The 21,805-nt window shown below is 44.4% G+C and overlaps 1 protein-coding gene across 2 annotated transcripts in view; it reads left to right on the top strand.

The window, feature by feature from the left end:
• The first annotated feature begins 77 nt into the window (after positions 1 to 77).
• Positions 78 to 21,805, top strand: part of LOC147705945 (uncharacterized) — a 243,889-nt gene continuing 222,161 nt past the window's right edge. Inside the window, exon 1 of one of the 2 annotated variants that reach the window (XM_086932417.1) lies at positions 78 to 294. In XM_086932417.1, coding sequence (XP_086788543.1) covers positions 240 to 294 — 55 coding nt within the window. In that variant the 5' untranslated portion in view covers positions 78 to 239. The remainder of the gene's footprint in view (positions 295 to 21,805) is intronic. The other variant, XM_086932416.1, reaches the window with a different exon arrangement.

Below are 21,805 nucleotides of genomic sequence, written 5' to 3'. Positions count from 1 at the left end.
CATCCTTCGGGTGGTCGGGAAGTCACACTCATTTCACTGACCTAGATATTTCCTGTGGTCAATGTGAGGGGCACGTGAGTTCAGGGAGATTATTTATTGATGACGGCTGACGGCTTCCAAGCTGGGCAGTCGATAACTCCTCGAGCGGGAATAGGGAGAGGAGCACCTCACAGGAGACAAAAAGACAGCGCGAGAGCGCGAGAAGCTGAAGGAGAGACGCGCGAGACTGAGCCGTAAGAATGGCACACTCAGAGCAGACTGTCCTCTTGCTCCTCCTGGGCATCGCAACAGCCTGTAAGTTCTTCACCTGTCGCTTGTACAACTTTGGAAAGCACACCGTCTAGCTTCGTGTTTATTTAGAATTCAGTCTCCTGCTAGTTTCTTTCCTCCTCTCTTACTGTTGTTTATATCTAAGTGCGCGTTTTTTTTATTTGGTTTCTGTTAAGCACTATCCATTTGAGTGAATAATTTTCCATTCTTCGGAAACTTGAGTAGTTAGACACGTTGCTTTTAGAGTGGAGAAATCATGTTTGAGAGCATGCAGAAGTGTCACATCTGGCGTAATGTCACGTTCCGTTTATGACGTCACCGTCTAAAGTTAGGCTCCTGAAATGTGTGGCAATGCGTCCCCATAGTGATGTTGTATCCTGTTGCGAAATGAAAGAGTAATGTCATAGTCTGAACTAATTTTCCAGGATTTATGTCACAGGCGGGTCTCAGGTTCCCTAAAGTGACGTCACCGTCCGGCATTGTGGACTCAGGTTCCTGAAGTCACATTTTAATCTGAAGCCAGGCTGCTGAAGCCATTCCAGTGTCTGTTGTCATGTTTCTGATGTGAAATCACAGAGTGACTGGAGTGATTTTACTGTCTGAAATCTGGTTCCAGAAGTGATGCCATAGTCTGTCATTAGCTATACATGCCGTAACGCCCTATTTAAACTGGATAATCCTGGATTTTAAAAACAAAAATGTTCTTTTTTTTTCATCTCTCCTGTTCAAAGCCGTTTCACTACATTGTAACTTAATGGGAACATTACATTTCCAGGATTATTTATTTGAAAAATCCCTCTTCTCTGTTCCCAATTGCTGGCCTCAGATTATTACAGATATGCGACAGTGTGATGTCTAAAGCCAGGAATGTTGAACATCAGACGAATAGCTATGGGAACGCAAATGTACAATTCGGGACCATGTAGTGTGGGACACTGGCGTGTTGAGCAACCAGTCAGCCAACAGTCTATGTAAATACGTGAGATATTGGCGATTCCGGGGCCCACTTTGCAGGGTGGGGGCGGGGGTCATTTTGCTTCTTGCCACTGGTGTCTGGGAGTCTTGAACGGACTTGAAATGAGCAGATCGGTTGACACTAGATGCCACAGTGTCACACACATCCAAGTAATGGGAAAACGAGGTAAGATTAACAGCCTTTTCCTACTGTCTCGTTCTACATTGGGAGGAGATGTAGCTTAATGGCCAGAGCTGCTGATTTAGAATTTTGGGAACAATGTTTGTGTCTTGGCATTGGTTGAACATCCTGCAATGTGGAGCTCAATGGTTAGAGCGGCAGACCCTGATGCAGAGGTCTAGCCCGGGACCACAGTTCAATTCCCCGCCTCAGCGGGTCTTGGGCTCAAAATTCCACAGACCTGATAATTCTCGCCTCGGTGCCTAGTCTAATCATAGAGTCCCTATCTGCAACTCTGGGCAATAGCCTGCTTAATCTCCACAACGGCCCCCACAACGCTAAGGAAAAACCTTCACCCTGGGGGTGACCAGGAGTGGACGCCTCACAGGGAAAGCCAGGACGGGTTCCACAGCGGTATTCGTACAAGCGCCTTGAGACGTTTGCGGGTGAGTAGTGCGCTATACAAGTATTAACTTACAATTTTATTCTGGGCAAATCACTTAATCTCCCATAGCCTACAAGAAAAAAATTTAATCTCACCTTGCATAATGTAATCTGGAGTTCATGTAACGCGCTCTAATGCTCTTGGCCCAAAATCGTACTATATAAAATTGCAAAAAATACAACAACACATATACAGCTGATTTTTTTGTGCAGGTATTTTCCACCAATCCTGCTGATAGGCTGTAACATACATATACAACCCTTTACATAAAAACAAGTTCCCTATCACTCCTGAGTTTTCCCTCTACTGTTCTATATTACTCTGCTGAGTCATGTGAGTATAATACTATGCTATAAAACGCATCTGCAATGCAATTGGTCCCGCCTGGGACGCTATAAATATTTAGCCAGGCAACACTTTATCCTGCGTGCTGCAAAATCTGCTGTTTGGAGATTATTATCAGACATGCCCCCTTGTCATTTAGACAGTGGCGCTGCCAGGGCAGTGGTTCGCCAATTGAGGAAAAGGTGTAACCAGTTCTTCTACATTTCTGCATTGTTGGCAGATGTCCAACAAACCCAGACAAAAACGACACTAGGTCAATATTCCGCACTGAAGTTGGTGCGCAGATGATGCTGTTGGTTGTGGCGTCCCTTGCTGGAGCTATTTCAGAAAGCACATCATGTTGGTCGTCACATCATTCATCAAGAGGTTGATCAGGGGACTCCATGTCACAGGATCACCACCGTTCCACCTCTGGCTCACGTTTCCACTGAACAAATTGTGTTTTGGGGAGGTTAGTCCAGTTGTTCAGTTTTAAAAATGTTAAGCTCCAATTGGTTGAGCCTGTATAATATATGAACACACAGGGTTGAAAGTGTTGGCTACCAGGGTGCTGGAGCCATCGCAAGCAAAGCAAAAATGTAAAAGTATCACTAGATTAGGTTGTCATGACTCTACGAGAAAGCGTGAGATGCTTGTGTTTGCATTGCTCTTTTTGCAGTACCCCAGCCAATGTGTTCTTCGAGCTAGTGATGAGTGCATGTTAATTGTAGAACTGAGTAACAGGAAACGATGGGCCTCACAGCCGGCATCAGCCGTAGGCAGGCAAAATGGTAACCTCCTTCATCAATACTTGCATCAACTGATATACTCAGCTTTCACAATACTTTATCAGCTTAGAAGGATGACATGTTGAACATCTCCACAAACATTCAACCCTGCTGTTTTTTCACAGAGCTTCACAGCAGATGCATTAACCAGTTGAGGACATGGCAATACAGGTTTGCGGAGGATCACTCAGCTTGGCCAAGAGATTGGGCCAGTGGAGACGGATAGGCTTGTTGCCCTAGTCTTGTTCTTCTTTGGCTGACAACTATGTACATCTTCCAGAAGCCTAAATATATCACTTTTAGGCTGGATGTAAAAAGGTATTTGGCCTTTAATAAATGCAAGATTAATTACATTCAAATGCAACTTTGAAAGGAGTACTAAATGGACTACCTATATTTGTCTTGGAAAAAGTGAGGTCTGCAGTGACGACAGTGGATGTTGTCTGCTCCCAGTGCTTCCCATCCCTAAAGGGGACTCATCCGGATTTGGATAGAAAAGAAGTGTAGCACTGATACTCAAGAAAGGATCCAGTTTCAGTGCTGACAGGAAGAACAATGAAGTGAGGGGCGACTGATTCCCATCCCACACTGGAGGCTGGTTTATTTCTAGCCAGCCTTACTCTTTGCTTTACTGGGGCCCAGTACTTTGAACATTCTTGGCCTTTTTACTTTTCAACAATTCATTTGAGGGCCATTCGTCTACTATTTTTTTCAAAGATTTTAAGTCCACCCGTAGTATGCTTGCCTCAGTGATTGAGTATGTTTGACTTTTTGGAGGTTCACAAAAATCCCCAACGCTCAGCAAGTACATGTAAGGCATCACAGTTTTCAGAGTTTTTTCTACAGAATCCTTCAGCTTTTGCTTCTTTACCTGCATTTTTAGGTCTCGCATAGACAGCGCAAGCTGTCTCTCCGAGACCTCTAGTAATTACTATGTTGTGTGAAACTCCGCCCATGGCCAGCTGCCCCATGCTATTGGTTTATCTGTGGCATTGCTCTTCTTAACTGCCTTTTCACTGGCTGTTGATGCAATACTAACTTCCGTCTATTCCGGAAGCAGCACGGCCTAACTACAGTCTCATTACGCTTTTACAGCATAATTGTTCTTTGGAGAACTCTTTGCTAATTATCTGCATCGCTCTCGACTTCTGTGTGCATGGCGACTGCATCCTCAATGTGTCCCCGTAGATGACTCGCTCTGTCTCCGTGTGTGCTCCCCGGCCAGCGCTGCGCATGCTTTTCTCATTTGGGGCCAGATGTAGGAAGGCAAATACCGGTCCGTAACGGCCTTTTTCGGACGTTACCGACCGGTATTTGGAGTTTGGGATGTGGGGCATGTTAAAATACAGATTCGGTAATTTTACCGAATCAGCAATTTTACCAATTCGGTAAAATACCGATTCGGTAAAATTACTGAATCTGCATCTTGACATGTAAGTAGCACTGTAATCAGTGCTACAGGGGTTTAAGAATTCGTGATTTACCACCAACTAGAAGTTGGTGGTAAATAATGAAAACCCTTTAAAAAGCATTTTTTTTGCTTTTAAAACAGTGCCAAAATGCAGACATACATGCCCTAGGGGCATGTATGTCTGCAACATGTGCACCAATGCACAATTGAGGGGTGCAAAAGGGTGTCAAAGTCACAACCTGCGACCCTTCTATGTTTCCCCCAATTACCGAATCGGTATTTACCGATTCGGTAATTGACATTCATTCCTATGGGTCTCCAGGCCTATAGGAATTAATGCCAATTACTGAATCGGTAAATACCGATTCGGTAATTACCGAATCATATCGATTCGGTAATTAAATCGGTAAAATTACCTACATCCCGATTGCCAGTTCTTAAATACCGAATCGGTATGATTCGGTATTTAAGAATCGGTAATCCGGGATTACCTACATAGGGCCCAAAGTGCAGGTGCCACAAAGGTCTCGCATTTGCGAGAGTTTGAGCTATTGGCATTATAAATGAGAATGCCTTTTATTTATGTGTTAACAAAACCTGCAAGTGGTGTTTACGTAGCGCTTACAGGTTTTGAAAACACATAAAGAAATGGCATTCTCACTTACAATGCCAATAGCTCAAACTCTCGCAAATGCGAGACCTATTGCATTGCAAATCCTTGTTTTTCGAGGTGAAGAATTCCATTTGTATTTATGTGTTATATGCACGGTGTCCCTAAACTATTCTGTTTAGCATAAAGGTGTTCGAATTAGATGTCAAAAAACCATAGATATGATTTGTGAAAAGAGACAAAGTGACAACTTTGCGAAGGGTTCCTCATCGAACCCTCATCCCGCCCCATCCATTCCCAGAGGCAGGTGTTTACCCTTAACCCCCTCTCTTTTCTATTCAGCAAAATTGAAGATTCTATGCAGCAGTATTTTCAGCCTGCTGATGTGAAATGTCTCCTGTACCCAATTGTTTGAATCTTGGACTGCTGTGAGGGTTTGCAGAATAGATGGCGTTTTACCGTTCTCAACGAGTTAACTGCTCGAAGAATGTTGTAATTGAGGCTAGGAATATAGGTTTGTGTAAGCAGGATGTATTCTGGAGTTCGTTTTTCATAGTGGCGCATAGCGCTTATTGTGTAACAAATAAGTCCGCCATTCGCGCCGCACTACGCTTCCATTGGGGAGCCAGAAACCGCATTTCTCTGAAGGTTTCCAGAGCAGTGCCCAAGGGATGCACCGTATAAGTCCCCGCTAGTGGCGCCCGGTGACACAATCATCTTTGGCCCACACACCCTGACTGCCTCCTCGAATTCTCTCACTTGAACCGGGCAAAAGTGCCCCTCATGTCTCCAATCATGAGTTACTGCTAAACACAGCGCCCCCCCTGAGGACAGCGCCCCCTCAACAGGTCAGCACCCTTCCAAGTCTCCTCTGCCTGCCTCCATGTCAAACACTAGATCAGACAATAGATTGCGCTTGTGCTTCCTCGTCAGGCTGCAGGGTGGTATGGTAAACCAGCAGAAATTATGCTGAATTAAAATTCCAGGCTCTGTAACTGTGGGTCATAGTAGCAAGAGATAGCAATATTTATCGCTAATTGCGCTTAGCGCATTTTTTTTTATTGCTGCCTATCGCTGAATATGTTAGCGGAGAAAACCTGATATCAGCAACGTTTTTCTCCATTGTAGTAAAATATCCAGAAATAGTGGCGAAATGCGTGAATATTGCTGGATCCAGCGATATTTACGCATTACCGCCAATAAGGACTTAACCTGAAGATCCAACTTCCATTGGATAAACAGGTAAGTCATGTTTTTAGCAGGCGTTAGATTATAGGGATAATCGAGCTAAGCGCAATTTTTTTTATCACTATGCCTGCCTTGCTAATAGGCGATAGCTGTGTTAGCGACTGCTTTCAGTCGCTAACAGTTTGGGTACACCCACTTTGCATGTCATTAGCGATAAATATCGCTGACATGCAAACCGGGCCCCAAACCGGTCGCTATCGCCAAAAAGCTGTTGCTAACTGCTGTTAGCGACAGCTTGCTAAAAGGGCGATAAAAACATCGCCACTTTAGCGGCAAAAAGTGCCGCTAAAGCTGTGATATGGCCCTTGCTAATATGCCCCTGTGTGATTACACTGGCCAAGGGAACAGCCATCATGTTTGGAAGGCACTCTGAAACCACAAAAGAATGGAAGGAAAACCTGCACATCTTTTTCAATTGCTTCAAATGCGTATTTTGGTTTAGCAACATTGACTGCATTGCATTACTGTAAGAGAGTGCAGGGCTTCATCCTTATTTGTAAATCTAACCGCACCATTAACTCAGAAGGCACCTATTTTACTTTTCGGTTCATATTTTGTTTCTCTTGCGCTCCACTGGAAAGAGCCGACCCACATTGCCACAAGCAAGGAAAGAGTCCAGGGGCGGAAGTGAGCAAAGGTGGCTGCCATCATACTGGAGATAGCAACTTTTCATGTTGCCCACATAAGCGATAGTGTAGTGCATGGCTAATCTCTTATAAGGTCCCACAGGCGAGACCTATTGGCCAGCTCTGACAAACTCACAACAAGGACTGTTAGATCCAATACTCTTTCTGCGCTTCCGGAGCCTTGGTCCCTCTGTGTATCTCACAGCTTGTAAATGTATTCCTTCCCGGGTAAATGATAGAACTTCACTCTCTCTCAGGAGTGGCCAGAAACATGAGGGGCTACGTGGGGGCGGGTCTATGTGGGGAGCCATAAAGAAACAAAAAGAAAAAACAAATACACGCATACACAGATATATAGATTTAATATACAAAATGTAATATATTATAATTGCTGAGTGAGGACAGGGCCATTGCTCAGGAGAGACAATGCATAGAGTGGGTCTGCTGCCTCTCTCCTGTCTCAGCAATAATAAGAACAAGCATTGGCATAGCCAATAGGTCTCGCTTTTGGGACCTTATAAGTGATTAGCTATGCAGCACATTATCCTGGGTGCTGTGCTGCTATGAATTGAAGTAGTAACAAAAACAATGGTTCTGTTGGGCATACTCACTATTTCTTTTATGTAATATTCCTTATACAATCTTCATAAATGTTATCCATAGTATTTTTGAAACATTTAGAGACAATGGAACACATAGCAAAGAACACTGATGCAAATTGATGAGTATTCTAATATTTTATATAAATAAAGGCATTTATATATACTCGGAAGGTTTTAGAAAAGGCTGTCAAGACAAAGTGAAGTCTAAGGTGATGTCTACTAAAGTGACATTTGTGCTTAGTGGTGAAATATAGTGCATATATTATGTACAAGGTGATTATAAATACAGTATATACAAATTATTCAATTATTTGTATAATCACCAGAGTCATTGTTTTGTTGTAATATTCTGGCCTTAACCATTCTCTTCCCTTGTATATACTGTATTTATAATAACCTTGTACATAATATATGCACTATGTTTCATGTTATTAATGGGGTTGCTGGTATGTGTACCCCCGCCATCTGCTGTATTAAACCGTAAACTTCTTGCCAGTAAGCGTTAATTATGCTACAGGACCAGGTCATGGGGAGGAAAGGCGCGGCCTGTAAATTGCATTTAGTGCATAGTGTGAAAGTGGTGCTTTTGATAGGGGCCATCTGCTGTGGTGTGGCGTATGTAGGAAGGTGGATATCTGACTATATGGTTACCCCAACTTTTTGCCTAGTGTTTTGCTGGTTTTCGACTTAGTTAGCCTAGGATCCTGCTATTCAGGGCCCCAGGCTATCTGTTCTCCCTATAAAATGGACTCCATGTACTTTAGGTACATACCTGATTGGGTATTGGGTCACCTTTGTGAGCCCCTGTATAAGTGTACCACAGGTACCCAGGGCATAGGTGCATCCAAGGCCTACCAGGTGCTGCAGCATGGATTATGCCACCCCTGGCTGGCCATCCAAACTGACACCACAGGCTGATCACTCAGCTTGGGTAAGGTGGTGTAATTACCCCTTACTTAAATATAGTATACCTATATCTACCTTATATATAGACACATATGCACCTATAAGCCACTCCTATGGTAGGCCTCGACAATCCTGGAGGCAGAGTGCTTGGTTTTATGTGAGAGGGTGCCCTAGCATGAGCTGAGCCCCTCTGCAGCTTTCGGAACCATCTCCTTATAGCTGTTCTATGATATAGCCATACCATATACTCTTAAGTGCATTATAATCGTTGAGGTTAAGGCTAACTTTGGTTCGGCTTTATCAAAACATGACGTGTAAGGTGTCAAACACTTTGGAATACTACCCCCCGCTAATTCTGGTGGCGGGGGTAGCATTCCACCCTTCTAGAGGGAAAGACATGTAGGTTACTGCTTTACCCAGTTAAAGTTAAACAGAGCCCCAGCATTACAAAATGGATGCTGCTGCCACAGACACAAGTCTGACCTCCTGCTGCTGCACGAAACTCCGTCAGGGAAGGCCTGGACAATAGGTTTTCTGTCCAGGGAGGTGCCAGAACCTCCCCAGACAGGCAGATGTGTATTGGGACAGGGAGGGCTGCATCAGCAGATGCTTTTTGAGACACTGCCTGGGGCACACAAGGTGCTCCATGCATAGCCCGGTTCAAACCAGTTGCTGGGGCACTCCAGCCCCACTCTGGCGTGAAACTGGACAAAGGGAAAGGGGTGTAACCACTTCCTTTCCAGGTCCACCCATAGGAGAGACCTAGCAGGTTATCCAGCCCCTAAAATTAGTATAAAGATAGGAGCTGTGTCCCCAGGACTTTAGATTATCCTGGAACGAAACTTTGATACAGAACTCTTGACCTTCGACGTTCTATTTTGGCTAAAATACTGAAGACATCGCCCTTGTGGTCAAGGAGTGATGTGGGAGCGGACACCCTGGACATCCTGCATTTTGCTAACAGCTCAACTACTGAGGTACCCTCGCAGGTGTGCATTGGGGTACGAGAAGTCACAAACCGAAGCGCCATTTGCACCAAAGCTCAGACATCCACACTCCACAAGTGCCGCGTGGGGCCCGCTCTTGCATTTCAGCTCATCACATCTTCCCGGTTGCTAGCCTGCTGGCTAGTGAGCCCCCTGAAGACAAACCTTTGAAACCAAACTGCTTTCCTGGTTGCTCCAGGCTTGCTCCAGCTTCCCTGCAAAGGAGAAACTCCTCACACCTTGCTGGTCTGACCCAAAGTCCATCTTCACTTCCTGCGTGGATTGCATTTGCCAAGGCTTGTTGGTCCAGTCTGGATACCGACACTGCAGTCAACTAGATCCTTTGTGGGACAGCTCAAATCCAGCTCCTGGGCATCATCGACTCCTCCTGGTTCTCGTGGCTGCAGAGACAAGCTTCACCTCTTCACCTGAGATAATCGCGACATCGCCTGGTTTCTTTCTGGTTCCTTTCTGGTCGCGGGTTAGTGACCCAGACTCTGTCCCCTCTGCTTTCAGGTTCTTCACTTCCCGATCCACCCTTGGATCCACCTGGACACTTTTCCTCTTCGCCTACAGCACTTCTTTGCAGATCTCCAGAGAAAACGATGACGAAACCCGACACGAAAAGACACCTATGCACCCGGCTTCCCTGGGTGAGGTAACACGAGTACTCCGGTGCTACGGTGGGTCTTGACTGTCGAAGTGTCCTAGTCTAAAGGGGTTTTACCGTAGTACATCCAGAAGTGTCCTTAAACAATAACTTTGTAACTTCTTCATTCTTCATTATAAGTCAATGGTAACTCGAGACTGTGTTCAGACACTGCACGCATCTCCCGTGGGTCTCTTACTTCCTAACCTTTGGTTGTTTAGTGCAGCCCCAGCGATTTCCTAGGCCCTAGGCCTACTCACTATTTCTGAAGTGGTTCTTATACCACTTACTTAGTATATGGTTTGTGAGGCCCCTTGTGCAACTTATCGTATGCTAATTGAGTAACGTGTGATGTACTTCGATCTCTGACCTCATAAAGTGTGCATAGGGGTTGTGTTAGAAATAAATACCTATATATTTGATATATACCTTGTGTGGTGTCCTTTCATTTGGTATTCAAGGGATTATAATGGGTAAAACAGCTTGCTTCACATGCTCTCTGAAGTCTTAGCCTACGACTGCTGGTCCATGCTACCACTAGGATAGCTTGTCTATAAGGTTGACTTTACAACCACCATCAATAAGAGTCATTTAGATTGGTGCAAGGTGCCCACTAGAATAGTGGACATCATATGCCAGTCTAACTTCTCACAGCGTAGGCCCTTCTAAGAATCTTAAAGTATAATAACTTGTGTCTGTGATTGCAAGAAACCAACTTGGTCTGTTTACAACACCCTTTCCAAACGTCATCTGTGAGCAGCTGTCCTATGTCGGCAGCCCGAGGGTCTCTGACTTTAGTATCTCGTTGAGACAGTAACGCAAGGCAAGTTTTATATAACTTGGAAGTGATGTGTTCTCCGCTCTTATCTGTGATTATTGGCGTGAGGCGGCTAAAATCTGCTGGTTATAGCAGGTAAGTGGGGATCGCACCCCTAAGTGCACTTTGTATGCGAGTCAAGGAGTAGTGGTCTATGAATGTGGCTGTAGCAAAACGTGAATCGTCAGAACAAATAAAAGCGTGGCCTCCCAGGAATTAATTCCCTATAGTTTATAGACCCAATTAGGATAGTGTGCATTTAGTCCTAGTGCCCGTCATGGGGGGATCCAGGGGTTCGCAGGCAGTGGTAGGGCAGGTGAATACATTGTTGACCCTCCTGTTCTCATAAGCAGTTTCTTACATGCCCAGCATGTGGAGGATATTGGTTGGATATTGTGTGGGTCTTGTGGGATTCCCACCGGGAGAACTACATTCAGTGGAGGGGGTTCCGCCAACTCTTTCTCCGGCTTAGCGTTAGGGATGCACACATCAGGAAAGTACCAGTGGTATGAATACCCACATTGTGCTACTAAAAAATTAAAGCTGCATATCCAGAACTCCGAAACCCCCTCTTTCGTACGGGAGCATTAAGATATCCCATCGGACCTTGGGCTGTTTCCTTCCCCATATCAATTTTATAAGGTGTGTGCAAAGTTGCATAAATAATTGATTAGTCAATGGGATGGGGCTGTTGGTAAATAGGTAGAAAAAGAGCGTCAATATCACCATTTTTATAATGGCGATGCGTCCCGCCATGGTTAGTGGTAGTTTGATCCGCTGTTCCACTTGGGTCTGCAAGCGGCTCATGGCTGGTCCGTAATTCAATCGCAAAACTTGCTCTCGATCACTGTGCAAGTGGATGCCCAGATATTTAGTTTCTGCTTCACACCATTGGACCGGATAGATCCCGAATTCGCGGTTCTGGACTTCAGTCAGAGGAAATACCTCTGACTTGGCCCAGTTAATTTTGAGGCCCGAAAGGGCGCCTAAACGATCTATTTCTTGTAATATCGGTTGCAAGTTCTCATCAGGCTTCTTGATGTAAAATGCCACATCGTCAGCATAGCAAGTCACTAGAACCGGGCTGTGTTTGAATTGGAGCCTTCTGTGTAAATGATCTTATTGAAAGTAGCATTTGAGAGGGTCCATAGCTATTATAAACAATAAGGGAGACAGTGGGCATCCCTGACGGGTGGCTCTCATCACCGTTGCCAGTTCAGTGATTATTCTGTTGAAACGGATGCGAGCAGACAGCCCTGTATAATGCAATTTTACCAAGTCCGTGAAGCTTTTAGGCATGCCCCTTTTGGCCAGGGCATGTAAGAAGGGCCACTCCACAGAATCAAACACCTTATCAGCGTCTATAAAAGCCACTATTGCAGGTGTTGAAGGGTCTATTCTATTGACCACCGAAAAGAAGAATGGAGATTAAGTGTAGTATGACTGCAGAGTTCCACGCCTCTGCCTAGTCTTCCGTGACTCGTGACCCATGACCCCGCCTCTGTAATGGCGATCGTGATCTAGAGATGTGGAGACGCTGGAGGACTGCAGCTACAGGGAAAAAACCGGGAGCCTCTAGCTGAAAAGAATACACAGTCTCACTTGTGTAACACGGTGCGGAGAGAATCAGGAAATCAAGAAGAAATGCCCCGAGAGAGATGATGCCTCGCTGATTTAGTCTGCTTTTCTGTCGGGAATTCGGTCCGAGTTAGGACATACTGCTCATCTGTGTCTTTTGAAGGTGAGCGCAGGAGTGTTCTTATCAGTGGGAAAGACACGGAGCTTTTCAACAGAGCTGCCTGATGGGTGGTCGGTCCGCTAATCGGCAATGTTTGAGGTGGTTGTAAGCGGACAGATAGGGAGCAGATACTAAGCTTATTGAGGCTGTGCTAGCTGACTGATTTTCCACGAAAGAAAGGAGGAGGTGTAAATCTGAGAATGGCTCCCAGGTGCAGCTAGCAGAGTTTGGTCTACTAGAAACGATCAATATACCTAAAAAACAAAGCAAACAACAAAAAAACAATTTCTTTGGTTCTTTGGGACTCTGTGGATCTGAGTGGAGTCCCTCTGAGTTAACTGTTTGGGATCATTGGGGCTGCAACGGATTGCTGAAGATCAAGCTTTAAAAACCCTTTTTTTTATTTTTTTTTTCTTTCATCCTAAAAACGAACTAAAAAAAAAAAAAAAGCTCTGAGCTAACTGTGGGGATAATTTTGGATCATTTGGATTGCTGGAGATCTGTGTTAAAAACTTTTTCTATCCTAAAAAAAAACAAACTAAAAGGAAGGGAAAGAAGAAGGAAGAAAAAAAGGAAAAGGGGAGTGTACTGCTCTAAAAATGGGCAAACTTTTGAAGGATGACGACGCAGTTAAACTCAGCAAAGTGGAAGCGGCTGCCCGACAGAAAGCCAAAACTCGTCTCGCTCTGGCTAAAAAAGCTGCACGCAAAGCTGCTTGTGAGAAAAATAAAGACATCAATAGGGAGGGTGTGGGGAGCCCTGTAGCTGTAGCTGATGATACAACACCTGAATCTTCAGATGAGGAACCGCCCTCCTCCTCTACCCCCCTACAGCATAAAGAACAGCATATAGAACAACAAGAACAGCAGGAAGCAGCAACAGAGGGGGACAAGACGAATGATATTAATGCAGCAGATTTACTTGCACAGTCACAGGCAGAAAAGGAAGTCCACCCTCAAACTCTCAACCCCTCACCAGCATTGGTAACAACAGCGCCTCAGGTGGTAGAAGAGAGGAGAAACAGCGGGAAGGGAGGAAAGGAGGTGAGATACTTTCCACTGTTTGCAAAAAGAACAACTCCGAAATCTCTCCTTCCTAATTCTTCACAACTCCTTTCGGTCTCCCTCACTTTGGATCCCCCAGCCTCTAATGCTCTATCTAAGGGTCCTGACATGACAGTATCTCCACCTCAAACTCAGCTTTCTACAGTAAATGTAGCAAATGAAGCGGCAAGTGATGGGGGGAGTATATATGATGCAACTCCCGGGAGCGGGAGCGAAAGAATATTAGGACCCGACTCTAGCCTTCTCGACAAGGAGGCAAGATCAGAGGTAAAATTCCAGCTAGATATTCGTGAGATGCTCAATCTAATTCTCGACGAGATCCGTGAAATAAAAAATAATCAGCGCACGGAACTTGCTGCTATTCACGCCAGAATTGATAAGCTGGAGGGTTTTGGAAGCTGAGTCAAGGATTGCTGTCCTGGAAGATCAGATGAATCTGGTATCAGGAGAGACTAAAGAGGCTACAAAGAAGAGGATTATAATGGAGAATAAACTCGAGGAGTTGGAGAACCATTCTCGCAGATCCAACCTGAGGATCGTAGGGGTTCCAGAAGGAACAGAAGGATCCGACACAGTACAATGGGTTAACTCATTTATACAGAAAGTAGTTCTACCAGACTTTGAAGGAGACTTAACGATAACAAGAGCCCACAGAGTACCGGCTCAGCGTTTTGCGAACTCTCCATTCCCTAGAACTATCCTTCTAAATTTTGCGGATTTCAGGATTAAGGAACGGATACTCTCTAAGGCATATCAACAACGCCAGTTTTCTGTTTCCGAAACCACAAAATGCAGGATTTTCTCGGATATGACAGCAACTGCAGCCAAAAGAAGGAAAGAGTTTGTAAAATTGCTGCAGTTGTTTAAAGCTAATGGTGCTCAGGCCTCGATTGCGCAGCAATCAAAGCTGAAGGTTCTCGTTAAGGGAAAATTCTTTCTATTTACTGATTTAGAAGAGGCACAGACCCTGCTTAATGAGATATCTACAAGGGCCTAGGCTCAATGGCTTGGCTTAACTGTATGTTAACGGAATGTTAAATATGAGGAATCTAATGTTATAATGTTAATCTAGTTAAAAGGGGAAAAAAGGGAAAAAGAGTATGGAAAAAATTCAGGCGGGTGTTCCTGGGTCAAGGGTCACACTAGGGTGTAACAAGAAGACACCCGTAGAGGAAATAAGGGGTGGGATGTGGGCAGTGTGGACGGGGAGGGGTTTCCCAAATCCCTGGGGGGGTCCTGGGTGGGGGGGAGTAAAAGCAGAAAAAAAAAATACAAGCTCAGTAGGTTTTCTATTCTTAACATGGGTTGGTACAGAAGAGGTTTCAGAACATCATAGCTTCGTCAATGAGATTTAACTTGTGCAATATCCTGTCCATTAATGCAAATGGGCTGCTAAATAAACAGAAATACGGAGCTCTTTTAAAATGGGTAATTGCCTTTAAACCCTATGTGGTCTTCCTCCAGGAGACGCACCTGAAATCGAACTCTCCAAAGTTGTTTCTACCTAGATATTTTTCCTATGGGTTTTTTTCCTCAGCTGGGGTCGCCCAGAGGGGTGTCGCTATTTATTTCTCTAGGAATCTACCCTGGGAAATTTTGCAAAAGCAAAGAGACTCTAAAGGTAGATGGCTTTGGGTTACAGCAAAATTGTTGGGAAAAGTATTCAATTTTGTAAATTATTATGGCCCAATTTTTGATGACACCTCGGCCCTGACTGAAATTAGTGAAATACTAAGGGGCACTGCTGGGCAAATTATAATAGGAGGTGATTTCAATTATATCCAGGATTTAAAGAGGGACACCTCAAACAAGAATAAGAAACAACTAAAACCAAAGACTAAAGGGGTGTTAGAGGCTTTCATGTCAGAATATCAATTGCGGGACTCCTGGCGTTCCCTAAACCCCAATCTAGAGTCTTACACGTGCTATTCTAATAGGTTCCACACAGCCTCTAGAATAGATTTTTTTTATCCTCAAGATCACTCCAAATTTCCAACGCATTGATAGGCTGTAATCCCTTTTCAGATCATGGGAGGATTGAGGTAGAACTAATACTAGAGGGTACGACAGGGGAGCGATCTAGGTGGCAGTTGGATCGTACCCTGTTACAGAACATGACATGGGTTGAGGGTTTTAAAGATTGGATAAGGGAATTTTTTTTAGTAAATAAGGACTCAGCAGAGCCTTTTGCAGTATGGGGGGCATTCAAAGCAGCAGCCCGGGGACAGATTATAGCATTTTCTTGCAATAAAGCAAATGACCGAAAAAGAAAAATTTCTGCCCTTCAGTGTGCTGCTGAGAATGAGTATACATTGAAACTGAATCAAAAACCTAATAACTGGGAACAAGCTAAAGCATTGCTTAGGGACTTCTTCATCCTGGAAGAGATAAATAGCTCAAAAGCCTTTCAACAAAAGCTATATGAAGACAGTCAACTCATGGGTAAGCTGCTGGCAAATTCGATCAGGAAAAAACAAGAGTCGTCCATCATTTTAAAAATTCAAGACCCGTCAGGTGGAATAGATACTCGAAGTGAGGGAATCGCGAAAATATTCCTTGATCATTACGAGAGAATATACTCTACTGATATTCAAGTGGAGGAAATATTGATCAGGGAATACTTTGATAATTTAAATATCCCCAAAATTTCCAACTTCAGATCTAATCAAATAGGCTGTGATATAAGTCATCTGGAAATTCAGAATAGTATAAAAGCCACAGCGGGAGCAAAGGCCTCAGGGATAGATGGATTCCCAATCCAATTTTATAAGGTTTTTTTGAAGGAATTAGAAGATCCCTTGAAACATTTATTTAATTATATTAGACTAGGTGGTAGGGTTCCCTCAGAGTTTAAAGAGTCCACAATTATTAGTTTTGTTAAGAAAGGCAAGAATCCGGAGGACGTAAATTCCTATAGACCAATTAGTCTATTAAACTCTGATTATAAGGTTTTCATGAAAATTTGGGCTCAAAGATTCGTGTTGGCAGCCCAGGAGGTAATACATCAAGACCAAACGGGTTTTATAGCCGGTCGTAGTATGGCTGCCAACACAGAATATTTAATACAGGCACTAGATTATTTTAATATTAATTCAATTTCTGCATGCATTCTTATGATTGATGCAGAAAAAGCATTTGATTTAGTCAACTGGTCAGCGTTATTTTTTTCTTTGGGTTATTTTGGATTCCCCGCCCCTATTATTAACATGTTACAAAATATCTATGAAGGGGCATCAGCCCAGGTGATAATAAATGCCAAGCAAGCTGGGAAGATTAAAATAAAACGGGGTACTAGACAAGGTTGCCCCTTATCACCCCTGCTTTTCACCTTTTTTATCGAACCCCTGGTAATAAAAATAAGAAATAATGAAGCAATATCTTCCCCAATTGCTGGAATGTCGAAGTTAAAATTATTTGCCGACGACATCATCCTTTACATGGCTCCTGATAAAGAAAATATCTTACATCTTATGAAAGAGCTTCAGGAATATGAGAAGATAGGGGGATATAAAATCAATGAGAAAAAAACGGAAGTTCTTATTATAAATTCAAATTTAGATTTCCTTCCGCCAGATCTTCAGCTCCAAGCAGAAAAAAGGGACCCAATAAGATATTTAGGGATTTATGTGACCAGAGACTATCAAGAACTTTTTCAACTGAATTACATAAAAACAAAGAATAAAATTAAGTGCCTTTTAGAACAATGGGATATACTGCCCCTATCATTGATTGGCAGAGTGGCATTGATTAAGATGAACATATTACCTCTGCTTTTATTTTTATTTTTGTTTAGTAATATTCCAATCAAAGTCAATATGGCCTTTTTTAACGAACTAGAATCCATGATGAGAAAATTTATTTGGAACAAAAAGGCCAATAGAGTCAAACTCGCGGTAATACAACTTCCTGTTAACCAAGGCGGGCTTGCTCTTCCCCATTTTAATACATATTACGAAGCAGCTTTTTTCGATATAATGGCAGGATTATTAAAGGCTAGACAGACAAGAGACAACTTTTTTTTAAATAGAATGCTTGAGGAATCAGGCTCTCAAATTCCTATCTTCTTAAAAACTGCAAAGCTTCCAAAGAGAACACGATACAAGACACTGATAGGGTATTCATCAAGATTACGGCTGCTATTTGAAAAACATGGTTCAGATGGATCTATTTATTTGAAACTGTCAGAATGTGCTAAAATGGGTCTTAGGATTTCTTCAAGTCATCTGACAGAATGGGAATCGGCCGGATTCTGTGAAATAAGGCATCTTCTTACTCAAAATACCTTAATTAGCTGGCAAATGGTTAGAGATAGAATGCATCCGAGGCGGCTCATGTTTTTTCAATATTTGCAATTGATTTATTTTATGAGAAAAGAAGTAGGAAGTCTAGACACCCTTTCACGGATATTCTGTTACCTGCACCAGGACGCTTGTGGAGCGCGGCGGACCTGCTGCCCAGCGGACCTCTTCTTTCATCATCACACCCACGACTCGCCGGACCCGCTTCGCGGGTCCCGCAGCGCGTCGTTTGCTTGAAGGCTGCACCGAGGAGTTAAGGAGGAGCGCGGGGTTAGGCAAGTGATCCAGCGGGGCTGCGAGCAAGGCAGGGGACTCCAGTGACCAGGAGCCCCTGCGCCCCCAATCAGCAACACCTGGGCTGCTCTCCCCGCTGGCCACGCCCCCCCGCCTATCACCCAATGAATACATAGCTGTAGTATCATAAGGAGTGCAGTATCTCCGCTTCGCGGGAGCGACCGGGAGAAGCCCGGGACAAGGGCGGGACAGTTTGTGACCGTTCGTGACCCGGAGCGACCGGACCGGGCCACCTCTCTAACCTGTGTGCGCCCCCATCCCTAAGGACTATGGCCGGTAGAGACAATAGGATTAAATCCTCCTTAACTGGCATCCTGTCAACCGCTGAAGGTATGGAGAAATTCCTCATAAGGGCTAATAACATTATTGATAAGGAGATAGTCATATTGGAAAAGCGTTTATCCACTGAACTTATTTCCCTTAAACGATCATCTATAGGACCCCTTGTTAACGCTAAAACGCCCATTAGAGACAGCGATCAGCCTGCTATTGCGGATACAATATCCCCGCCCACAGAAGACCCTAGCCACCTAGCTACCCCGGTTATATCAACTGACATTGTTACTGACCCTAACTGTGTACCTGTAAGCGATAATGTCTCCATTTTATCCCTCCCTGATGTGAGTATTATTGAGTCTAAGAGCTGTGGGGAAAGAGAGGGTGCAGTGAGGAAACGGAAAAGAGTGTACAACAAAAAAGAAGTTAAATCGGGAAGGGCTGCAAAAACAGCTAAGGTACGGGAGGTACCACCACCCCAGACCACCCTTACCCCCCGTGATGCTCAACCTCCGAATAGAGAAATATCCATGGAATGGGCCGTGGCACTACTTAAATCAATCATATCCCCATTAGAGGCTAAACTGGATAGGCTTTGCTCCAGAATATCTAATGTAGAGAAAACATCTGCCTCCATTTTAGCCACCCTTGGTACCCTTCAGAACCAACACATCCCCACGACTACCATAACCCCTGCGATCCCCGCTCCCCCCAATCCGGTTTTGAACCAACCTAATATCCCCCCACCTAATACCTGCATACCACCCCTTATCCAATCTCAGCCCAACAATTCAACAACTAACAATGTGGCGAGTCAACAACCAAGCCAAATTAACCCAACAGACCATACGGCCCCGGGAGCACCTAGTGAGGCACTCCATACCCCTAGACCTAGACGGCCCGATTTACCACCGGAGGCAAACCGGTTTACTGTCATCTTAGCCGGAGTACCACCGCTAGAAACAGGGGAATCAGAAACCTTTAGTTCCTTGAAGAACAAAGTTATAAAATGGCTCAACTGGAATAGACCGCTCCCGGGCCACCTGCATAATGAAATTATTATGGTAAGAAGGGTTCCATGGATAGGCAAGACCCCTAAAAACATCAATGGGGACTGCCTAACCGTTAGTTTTAGAGACCCCCGTACAGTATCCCATATATGTGCAGGTTTCAACAGATCTTTTGACTCAACTATCCACACCCTCCCTGTTTCCTATTTCTTCCCACCAACCAACATTTGCTACCAACAAAGAAGAGGGGATTGGTCCGTTGTGGAACGGAGGGGCAGACAACGAGCATATGATGCTAGACCACCAAGACAACCTCAATACGCACCCCAATTCCACCCCTTTATGGATCATAACCGCTATGCTTGCTTAGATGGCCTAGAGGGAGTAGACTGACTACACCCCGTCTCTCGCTCTCTGAAGCCGACCAACATTCCGGCTAAACCTGATGTCCCATCCATGGTCCATTTATCCACCCTTACCGAAGCTATCTCCACTAATCCGGCCCAGATTTCACCCGTTACGACCCCTACCATACAATGTTCCGAAATGACTCCCATTACCCCTGCCCCAGCTACCCCCACTGTACCGGATCTGATCCACCTAGATACGACCCGTACTACACCCTCTGTCTCAACTAATCACATTAATACAGTAATGGACCAAAGGGTTAAGGGTTATTCATTGATGAGCTGGAACATTGCTGGGTGGCGGCAAAAGGTTTCAGCACTGGGTTGGAGGGAACACATTGTGGATTTTGATATTTTATGTCTGCAGGAAACGTGGTCAGTGGAAGATATTGCTTTCGATGGTTTTGTTTCTTATAACTGTAATGCGGTGGAATCTGCAATGGGGAGGGCCAAAGGGGGATTGTTGATTTTACTCTCTGTACACTTACCTTTACGTGTAAGGAAAAGCCACACTGTGGGGTCCCATTCGCAAATTTTGGAAATATCGGTAGGCAGGGATAGAAATCTATTGTTGATTAACCATTATAATAACACCTTTGACCCCTCCAGCACCACTGTAGTAGATGAACTTGAATCGGCTTTGGATTCCATCCTTTGCAATGCAACTGTATCTTATGATATTGTTTGGGGAGGAGATTTTAATATCAGAACTTGCCCCCTCTCATACTCAACTACTTGTGGTTATGATGGGGAAAATGGGGAAAATTTACTCCACTTCTTACACTCTCCATATGGCACTTCCCTTAACAATTTAATGTTAAAAATTGATATATCAATTCACCAACATGCCCCTGATAATGAGGGTAATCTGGCGCCCACCTTCACGGGGAGAAACACCACCTCTATTATTGATTTTCTGATCATTTCCAACCGGGTAGCTCCCCATTGTTCGGTCCCTCAGATCTTAGATCACGACCTGAGTGACCACAATGCACTTACTATGGTCTTATATTGTGAGCTCCATAGGGATGTATTCTCAGGAAGGGTTGTCGATGACATTACCCCATGTAGACCAAATGGGACCCGCATAAAGTGGAGTGGGGAAAAAGCAGAGAATTTACATCGCAGGGTGGTGAAAGCTGGCATAAACACGATACTTAGTTGCCTTGATACGGAAGTCCCCCCAGAACAATCTGTAAATAACTTTGAGAAGCTGGGTATCATAATTAAGCAAACTCTCACCTCAAAGAAGGCTAAAACCAGACAGGCCACACAGGGTTGGTTCAACCAAGCATGTACAAGGGCACTAAAATCCCTTAAACTTGCCCTCTCAACTACCCCGAGAGACAGGGAAGCGGTTAAATCCCTGAGGGCTAATTACAAAAATGAGCTCAAAATCAGGAAACAAGAACTTAGAGAAATAGCCTGGGAAGATCTGAGCAAAGCTGTAGCCCTCCGGGACAGTAAACTATTTTGGAGTACCATCAATAGCCCATTCCTGCAAAAAGAGGAATTCCCTGTTCTCACTGCCCAAGTTAATGAAGATGGATGGGTGGCCCACTTCTCAGGGATCTTTGATCCAACTGGTGGGTCTTTTGCAAATTTTAACACCATTAGCACTACCCCAGTTGAATCCCCGAGAATCACGACCCATGAGGTGGATTTGGCAATAAGGAATAGCAAAGGGGGGAAAGCCCCAGGACCAGACGGGGTACCAATCGACCTATACAAATATGATCCAGCGCTCTGGAGCCCATTACTGACCATAGCCTTTAATGCTGCTATGGATAACAGGACCCCTTCTACCTGGGGTGAATCCATCATTATTCCAATCTATAAAAAGGGGGATAGAGGAGAGGCTAAGAACTACCGCCCTATCTCCCTGCTGGATTCCTCACTAA

Source organism: Lissotriton vulgaris, chromosome 7 (assembly GCF_964263255.1).
Source record: "Lissotriton vulgaris chromosome 7, aLisVul1.2, whole genome shotgun sequence".
Taxonomy (NCBI): domain Eukaryota; kingdom Metazoa; phylum Chordata; class Amphibia; order Caudata; family Salamandridae; genus Lissotriton; species Lissotriton vulgaris.
This window is presented reverse-complemented; position numbering and strand designations above follow the sequence as displayed.